At 56.5% G+C, this 9,487-nt stretch overlaps 1 protein-coding gene across 1 annotated transcript; it reads left to right on the top strand.

Moving 5' to 3' along the window:
• Positions 1-526: 526 nt before the first annotated feature.
• Positions 527-4,847, top strand: LOC311205069 (dnaJ homolog subfamily B member 13-like; the record flags this gene model as incomplete). The annotated part of the gene is made up of 8 exons (XM_084279362.1): positions 527-594; positions 882-985; positions 1,269-1,430; positions 1,935-2,092; positions 3,320-3,433; positions 3,617-3,730; positions 3,828-3,904; positions 4,637-4,847. The coding sequence occupies 8 exons, from the start codon at positions 527-529 to the stop codon at positions 4,788-4,790; spliced, it is 951 nt and encodes a 316-aa protein (XP_084135488.1). The 3' UTR covers positions 4,791-4,847.
• Between the last annotated feature and the right edge of the window lie 4,640 nt (positions 4,848-9,487).

The raw sequence follows: 9,487 nt of genomic DNA, 5'->3' as shown, positions 1-9,487 counted from the left end.
CACAGGTCGGTGTCCAGACGGGGCTGGAATATCTCCAGAGAAGGAGACTCCACACCCCCCTGGGCAGCCTGTCCCAGGGCTCCCTCACCCTCACTGGGAAGAAGCTCTTCCCCAGATTGGTGTGGAACTCCCTGTGCTCCAACTTGAGGCCATCGCCCCTTGTCCTGTCCCCACACACACTGAGAAGAGGCTGGCCATGTCCCCCTGTGTCCCACCCTTCAGATATTGATACCCATTGATCAGATCCCCTCTCAGGCTGCTTCTCTCCAGGCTGAACAGCCCCAGCTCACTCAGCCTTTCCTCGGAGGGGAGATGCTCCAGGCCTTTCATCCTCTCTGTGTGCCTCCCTCCTCTGGACTCTCTCCAGGAGCTCCAAGAAAACTCATTTTAAAAAGCCAAAGTGTTTTTAAAAGGAAATAGAAGGAACCCGCGGGCGAGGCGGGGCCCGGGGCGGGAGGGCAGAACTGCCCCTGCCGTGCTGCCCTGCGCGGCCCGGAAGCGCCGGGCTCCATGGCAACGGGACGCCATGGGGCAGAACTACTACGCCGTGCTGGGCCTGGAGCGGGGGGCCGCGGACGCCGACATCAGGAAGGCGTGAGGGGCTGCGGCCTGGCGGAGAGGGGAGCCCCAAGGCCGGCCGGCCCTGGGGGTGTGCGGGACGGGGGTGTTGGGGATGGGGGAAGCCCCGTGTGTCTCCGCAGCAGGGCCCTGAAGTGGGAGGTGGGGAGGAGGGAGGGGCCTGGGAGAAGCGGCAGGGCCACAAATCCTGGGAGAAGGAGGGAGGGAGCAGCCGGGGCTGGGGGTGTCCTGTCCCCGCGTCCCCGCCCCCCCAGGGCTGGCTGGCTGCAAGGCTGGCTTTTCCCTTCTTTTCCCCTCCATAGCTATCGGAAACTGGCCTTAGAGAATCATCCATTCAAATGCAAGGAGCCCTGGGCACCGGAGAGGTTCAGGCAGCTGGCAGAGGCCTATGATGTGCTCAGCGACCGTAAGTGTGGGGACAGTCCCTGCCCCTGGGTCTGGGGGGGGGGGTGGGCCTGGCAGTGAGACGCCTCTGCTCCGGCCAGAGGTCTAAGCCCCCTGTCATTAGCACCCTATGGAGGTGGCATCAGCCCTTGAGCCCCAGCAGCTGGCAGCTCTTCCTGCTGCCATCCCACTTGGAGAGGGATGGAAGCCCTTCTCCAGCCTCTTCCGGATCGCAGCCTGGATCTCAGGCTCTTCCCCTGCTGTGGGAGACCATGGCCGGTGCTGACTCCTCCTTGTTCCCTAAGCCATGAAGAAAGGGATCTACGACAAGTATGGAGAAGAGGGTCTCAAAGGTGGCATCCCCTTGGAGTTTGGGGACGAGAACCCCTGGAGCGTGGGCTACGTGTTTCACAACAACCCTGACAAAGTCTTCAGGGAGTTCTTTGGTGGAGACAACCCCTTTGCAGGTAGGTGGGGGTGACACTCTCCTAACACATGAGCATGTGGCTGTGAAGTTTAACAGGGGCAAGTGCTGCATTCTGCCCCTGGGAAGGGGTGACTCTGGCTGCACACCCAGGCTGGGGGATGAGACACTGGAGGCCAGTCGTGCTGAGAGGGGTTTGGGGGAGTCTTGGTTGATAGCAAGTTACCCTTGAACCAGCAGCATGTGCAAGCAGCCAGGAGGGGCAACCACATCCTGGGGTGCTCTGACTTGACCTGTGTGGAGCCAGGGGTTGGACTCGATGGGCCTTATGGGTCCCTTCCAGCTCAGGAGGTCCTGGGATTCAAAATAAACACACTCCTAGGGAAAGACCACTTCAGCTGGAGCGGGAATGTGGTCACAAGCAGAAGGAGATGAGAGGTTCCTGTTTGCCTGGCATCCTTGGGGTGCTCCGTGATAAGGAGACCCCAGGGGACTCCCCGACCTCTGGTCAGAGTGAGGTGACCCCCTGCTCTGCTCACTCACCCAGAGTTCTTTGACAAGGATGGCTCGGAGCTGATCCTGCCCTTCGGAGGGCTGCGAGGAAGAGGAGCGATGAAGCAAGACCCCCCGATCGTGCGGGATCTCTACCTCTCCCTTGAAGACCTTTTCCATGGCTGCACCAAGAAGATTAAGATCTCCCGTAGGGTGGGTGGAGGTGGGGAGCTCAGCAGGGGGAGGAATTTGGGTCTGGACTCTGGCTGTAGGATGTTTTGGTGGCAGAACCTGAGGTTTTAGAGCTGGTCCTGCTCAGGGGGCTTGGCAGACCCCGGCACTCCGCATCTGTGCTGTGCCACAGAGAGGAATCTGAACCAGACTGAGCACAGATGCTGGAAGGATCTGAGCTGGTACCCTCCTCCTCTGGCTGGAGATGGGGAAATCAGCAGGAGGGGATGATGTAAAAGCTGATGGGAACAAGGGGCTTATTTTGGAGAGGGGACACAGCATTTCCTGGGCAACCACAGACTCATTTTCCCTTGGGGCTGCATCTCCTTCGTGCTGTCAGCAATCTGTATCCCTCTTCCTGCTGTCACCATCTCCTGGTTCCAGCCCTGAGTGTCTCCTGCTCAGTCTGACTCCATTTGTCCCTGCCATGCTGTGGAGTTGGAGCCACCCTCACTCTCCTCTGCACCGGCTTGAACGCAGCTGGATGAGCAGAGCAGCTGTGACCCCCTCTACGTGCTGTCCCTCAGGGTGTCACAACCCTGAGGAGCAGGACTTGGGGGTACCAGTGGGTGAGAAACTGGCCATGACCTGTCACTGTGCGCTGGCAGCCCAGAAAGCCCCCCCTGTCCTGTGCTGCATCCCCAGCAGCAGGACCAGCAGGGCTGGGAAAGGGGGATTCTGCCCCTGTGTTTGGGGGTCCGCAGGACAAGGAGGACATGGAGCTGTGGGAGCCAGTCCCCAGGAGCCCCAGAGATGATGGGAGAGCTTGAGCCCCTCTGCTCTGGAGCCAGGCTGGGAGAGCTGGGCTGGCTGAGCCTGGAGGAGAGAAGGCTGCTTCTGGGGAGAGCTCCCAGCCCCTTCCCATCCCTCAAGGAGAGCTGGAGAGGGGCTGGTGCCCAGGGCAGGGAGGGCCGGGCCCAGGGAAATGGCCTTGAGCTGCAAGAGGGCAGCTGGAGAGGGGCTGGGGGGCAGAAATCCTTCCCAGGGAGGGGGGAGGCCCTGGCACAGGGTACCTGGAGAAGCTGGGGCTGCCCCTGGCTGCGTCTCAGGGTTCAAGGCCAGGTTGGATGGGGCCTGGGGCACGCTGTGCTGGTGGGGGTGTCCCTGCCCGTGGCAGGGAGGCACTGGGGGGGAATTGGAGGTCCCTTCCAAGCCAACCCAGTCTGTGATTCTCTGAGCCAGCTCTTCTGATCCCCTCATCTCCCCCAGGTGATGAATGAAGATGGTCAGACAAGCACCATGAGAGAGAAAATCCTGACGATCGAGGTGCAGCCGGGGTGGAAGCGGGGCACTCGCATCACCTTTGAGAAGGAAGGAGACCAGGTAATGGTCATGGTGGGAAGTTCTGGGCCGGGTTTCCTCAGGACCAACCATCTCTCCAGGCCATGGGCACTTTGTCACATGGCTCCCAGCACAATTCCCTGGTCCTGATAGAAAACCATTTGGTTTCTAGCAAACCATCCCCAGGTGTCTTTTCAGTTTGGGTTTTTCTCCCCTTAATTTTAGGGCCCAAACATCATCCCATCTGACATCACCTTTGTTGTCCAAGAGAAACTCCACCCGAGGTTTCAAAGAGTCAACGACAACCTCACCTATGTCAGCACCATCACCTTGGGAAAGGTAAAGAGCCAAGGGAGGCAACGGGGCCAAGCCCAAACCTCTGCTTTCCCTCTGGGGCTGCAGATGCAGCTCTGAGTCCCACTCCCGTGCCTTGCAGGCCCTCATCGGCTGCACGGTGGACGTGAAGACGCTGGACGGGCGGCTCCTCAACATCCCCATCAACGACATTGTGGAGTAAGTGCTGCTGGGCAGATGGATGGCTGGGCTGGGTGGCCAGATGGGGCCTTTCTGCAGAGCTCGGTGGCCAAGGAGATGAACAGGCGCTCGGGAAGAATCACAGAGTCACAGAGTCACAGGGTTGGAAAAGCCCTTAAAGCCTCAGCCTCCTCTTCTCCAGGCTGAACACCCCCAGCTCTCTCAGCCGCTCCTCAGAGGATTTGCCCTCCAGCCCCTTCCCCAGCCTGGTTGCCTATTTCTGACACAAGCCAGGATGCCATTGGCCTTCCTGGTCACCCGGGCACACTGCTGGCTCATGGTCAGTCACCCACCACCCCCAGGCCCTTCTCTGCCTGACAGCTCTCCAGCCAGTCTCCCCCAGCCTGTAGCACTGCTCGGGGTTGTTCTGTCCCATGTGCAGCACTCCAGCCTGTTCAGATCCCTCTGAAGAGCCTCCCTACCCTAAGGCTGATCAACACTTCCTCCCAGCTTAGTGTCATGACCTCAGGATTGACCTGGAAAAAGGTGGGAAAGGCAGTGAGGTGAAGGCTGGGTGGTAGAGCCCACAGGGCACGGGACGTGGGGATGTGAGGCTGGAGGAGGACGGGCTGTCAGTTGAAGCTGGAGGAGCAAAGTGACCTCCAGAAACCCCCTGAGAAGCGTGCATGGGGCTCTGTGCCGTGACACGTGGCTGTGGGCTCCAGGCCAGGATTGTCCTGTGGCTCCTCAGCCCCTTCCTTTGCTTTGCAGCCCCAAGTACTGCAAGGTGGTGCCAGGGGAGGGGATGCCGCTGCTCCACGACCCCAGGCGCAAGGGCGACCTCCTCATCTACTTCAACATCTGCTTTCCCAAGAACCTTACAGCTGAGCAGAAACTGCTCTTGCAAAGGGCTCTCCTCTCCTAGGGGACAATGTCCTTCCCCTTCCCCTCTCACCAATAAAGTGCTGGAGCCAGCACTGTCACAGGCCAGAGCTGGGTGCAGCCCTGGGATCCTTGAGGCTGTTTCTCCTGTCTCTCAGCTCCACCTTGTTTTCCCAACATGGTGCCAGCCTGCAGCAACCCAGAGGGTGATGGAGGATTCTTGTGGGGAGGGGGGGAGCAGGGGGGCTTGCAGTACTCCCAGCACAGCTCATGCATGAGGACAGGGAGGGTTTGGGCGTGCGGGGATGGCAAGGGGAGTACTGGGAGGTAGGGGAAAAGATTTACTCCAAGCCTCGCTGTAGCCATGACAACGGTTGGGCTCTGGCAGATGTGATCCCTGAGGTGCCTCCAGGATGGTGGCGATGGCCTCAGGCGTTGGGCTCAGGAGGGGACCCCCTGCCCATGGCCATTGGGCCCCATTTCAGCTGCTCATAGGTGAGGAATGTCACAAGGCTCCAGGACCTGAGCAGCAGGAACCTTCCAGAGTGTCTGGGCTCAGGATGTCCTGTCCCATCTTCCTCCACTCCAGCAGCAGCTGCGTTTTGGAAGAGGATGGACAAGGGTGGCAAACCCCTTGTAGAAAGCCTCAGGGTCCGCCCCCTCCCCCCTCCCCCATGTTGGAGCAGGGCCAAGGCGCTGCAGCTGCCACCGTCCCCATCCTGCCCTGAGCTCAACTTAACCACCTCCATGGGGGGAGGAGGCAGCAATGGTTTTTGGGGTGCCTGCTCCCTGGTTCTCCCTGTCCATGGACACGGCGGGGGGTGACAACTCAGTCTTGGGGTGGAGAGAGGGGTGGGGGCTGTCTGCTGCAGGTGCCACGGCCCCCACAGGAGGCAGGGATGGAGGTTGGGGTGCCCACCTGAAGGGATGAGGGGTGTGGGTGAGGCCTGGAAACCCCTAGAACCCCACTTGGGGCTGGCGGGGCAGGGCAGTTAGGAGAGAATTGGGGGACTCCCCAAGGCAGCTGGAGGGGACAGGGTGCTCCACAGGGAGAGTGGAGGGCTGGGGCGGGGGGTCTGACACAGGATTGGGGTGTCCCAGGAGCAGACACAGAGCAGACCCTGTGCAAGGACACAGAGAGGCAGGGGGCTGGGGGGTGGGCTGGGTGTGGCCATCGCTGTGGCATCAAGGCTGCACAGCCCACTTCAGGTGACTGGTCTCTTCTAAGGGCAGTGGGGGTGCCTCCCACCTGGAGTGGGGGGCAGTCGCTCTTTGCGCCCACATGTGGCAAGTCTGGCCAGGGACTTGCACCTCTGGCTGCAATGTTTTTCCTTTTTCCCTTCCCCTTCCCTCTTCCCCTTCCCTCTTCCCTTCCCCTTCCCCTTCCCCTTCCCCTTCCCTCCCCTTCCCTCACCTCCCTGCCTCTCCCCTCCCCGCCTCTCCCCAGTCATCCCCTTTCCCTTGGCCATTCCCAGGGGCACACCCAGGGTTGGGAGAACACCTCTAAACCCCCATGAGAGGCACAGGAGCCCCAAGCTCTGCTGTGACCAGGCCCCATAGGGGCAGTTTATTGGAAGCAGCAGGCAGGAATAACAGGAATCACTGTGGAAAACGCTGGGAAATGTTGCTTTTGCAAATTGAAAAGGGTTATTGTATTTTCTGCAGAAGAATTTAGGATATATAGAAACTCTTGGTAACTGAACAAAACTGAACTTTATTGGTGTACACAGCTGTAACAACAATAGAAACCAGCCACAACCAAAACCAAAACCAAAACAACAAGAGCTCCTCACAGTGCATAGAATTCTATCATGCGGCATCGTTCACACATCGCCACGGCATCTGCAACCCTGCGACAAGAAGCATGGGGCCTCTGCCTAGAAGGAAAGCGATAACAGAACAGGAAAACCTTGATTCTTTCTAAACCAACTATCTGAGTTTGAAGAGACCTCTCAGTCTCAGCAACACCCACCTCTCTGGTTGCTGCGGGAGGTGAAACCGCACATGTTGGGTAGGCTGTGATGACCTGAAAGTCTAATAGCAGGGGAACAATACACCACTATAGCCATAGCAAGGACATTGTCCCTGCTGCCTGGCTAGAGTGCTGTAGAAAGGAAGCTCACGCATACGTGAATCCAGTGAACCCAGTATTTCCACCATGATGATGGTGCATGACAAAAAAAAGAAGACTCCAGCCGGTTTTGACCAGGCCTGGAGACCCACCTAAAGCTTAATTTGCTAAGTAATGGGTGATGGGGTGGGAAAGCTGTGGACTTATATCTCCACATTGCTGAAATGTTGCATTAAGACACTTGTAAAGGGTTAAGGAAGACTTGCTAACAGGATAGCTTGAAGTGCCACAGTGGTGACCTCCTATAAACAATGCCTCCCTTGAACGACTCTGCCTCACTGATAAAGAAGAAACACCAAGTGGGACATAAGTTTGAGCCTAACACCATATTTTAAGTAACTTACACACTCAAGGACTATGTGCTCTGTGGAAATAAAATGACTTGTTTGACAAGTTCCAGTACCCCCCTCCTCCTTATCTGTTCGTGAATTCCGTGCTTGTCTCTAATGGGTCACAAATGCAGGCAAAGCATTTCATTGTAACTAGTTCAAGCTCCCCCTTGTCCTTGAAGGTACACAAAACCTGCTGAAACCCAACTTGGAGTTGGGATCAGAGTCAAGGGGTAACTGAGTCTGCGCAAGACCGAAGGTTACTTGCGGTGAGGAAGAGGAGCCATCTGACTTCGTGCCCACGACCCTCAACAACCACCATCAAACAGCAGTGCGCAGGCGCAGTGGGGAGGAGTTGATGGAAATCACTTCTTGGAACTCATTTTAATACAAAGCAGGACAGGTTATGAATATGTATACGTGTATCAGGTAACCTAATGATATTTGAATAAGGATGTGGTATAAAAGTGCTACAAACTGACCACAGCTGTGCCTACTTCGTTAGGTCACCTGCTCTTGCAAGAATGTATAATAAATTACTGTTTCACTAATGTGTCTACCTCAAGTCCTTTCTTTAGGACCATTGGCATTTCCCCACTCTCCCAAGCCTGGGGAGTTTTGATTCCTGCTTCTCAAGGCATCACCATCAGGACGAGCCGACAATCGGGGTAACAAAAGCAAGGGTGGAAATCAAAGCACCTTCATTCCTTCATGGCAAATGTAAGACCGTTGCTCCAGCAGGATTTTCCCACCTAGCGACCTGTCCTCAGAGATCAGTGGAGGATGGGTGAGAAGAAAAATGCAAACACGTACGGCAACGCCTGACAGATACTCTCCCAGCTTTGATAGCCTGCAGGCTCAGGCGCCTGCTGACCAAGAGGCCTTTAACAGCCTCCGGTGTCTTTTCATCTACTAAATGGTCTAACAATCTTTAAAATCCACAAGAGCTTTCTACACCTTCAAGTTCTTGCCATTAGGACTTCCCAAGGCATTTCTTGTGGACATGTCACCTGAAAATGTATTAGATGACACATTCTACCTGAAAGGAACAGCAAATCTTTTCCTCTTCACCTTCTGCAGATCACTCAGGAGTTTAAAAACCTAACACAGGCCCTCACCTCTTCACCAGCTACAAACTCGGTTAAGGGAAACGTTCTCAAGACCTCTCATCGTGTTTTCACACTTCTCTATCTTTTCCAGCTTTCCTAAACCCTGAGACCAGCACTGAAGAGTGCTGAAAAGAGAGATCTACAGAGACTACCATCTACGGTCCCTTCCCTTCCCAGTAAATTCTACAGTGCAGTTTGCACGTTGGTAACTCCTGAGCATCACATTTCTAACTCTAAGGTCTTGCTCCTCAACAACAGACAGTTACAGCTTGGGTCCTCCTCTTTCTCTCCCTTGCACATCTCACCATCAGGCCAAGGGGGATGGAGTGAAGCTGAAGAAGGGAAGGGTTAGGTTGGATATTAGGGGGAAGTTTTTTACAGAGAAAGTGGTGAGGAGCAGGAACAGGCAGCCCAGAGAGGTGGTGGGTGCCCCATCCCTGGAAGTGTTCAAGGCCAGGTTGGGTGGGGCCTTGTAGAGCCAGTCCTGGAGGTTGGTGGGCCTGCCTGTGGCAGGGGGTTGGAACTTCATGATCCGTGGTGAAGTGCTTCCCACTCTTTGTCCCTTCCAACCCAGACCATTCTATCATTTGATGAGTCTATGATTCTACTTTAAGAGGACTTGAACCTTAGGAGGTCAACCTGCTTCCACCAAACAGCTAAGACATCCCTGAAATCAGCTATGTATTCTACTAGCAATAATTGAGAGACTGGCATAACCAGTGTGCATGTCTTGTAAGCAGAACCACCTGAGCTGCTGCCAGCCTCTCTACGTGTGCTTCACAAGGCCTGGGGGTGACACTGCGAAGAACAAGGCGAAGAACACGTTTCCCAGCTCCTGATCTGCCGCTGGCTTTGTGGCTGGGAATCCCCTGGGTCACCCCCCATCTGCAATGTTGGAGCAATAAATATTTTTCTGTTCCTAATGCTGTGGTCCATCCATCCATCCATCCATCCATCCATCCATCCATCCATCCATCCATCCATCCCCCAACCTTTCCCTCTATCCCTTCCTCCCTCCCTCCCCTGGTTGGGGTGCGAGCACCTTAGTGCCCGACCCCTGCGAGCACAAGCTGGCCTCAGGCACCGCTGGCACCCCCAGAAGTGGGGTGGAGGTGGCTGGTATCCCAGTGGGTGTGCTGGTGCCTGGGGATGTGGGTGGGCTCGGAACGGG

Source organism: Gallinula chloropus (genome assembly GCF_964237585.1).
Source record: "Gallinula chloropus genome assembly, chromosome: 1".
Classification (NCBI taxonomy): Eukaryota; Metazoa; Chordata; class Aves; order Gruiformes; family Rallidae; genus Gallinula; species Gallinula chloropus.
This window is presented reverse-complemented; position numbering and strand designations above follow the sequence as displayed.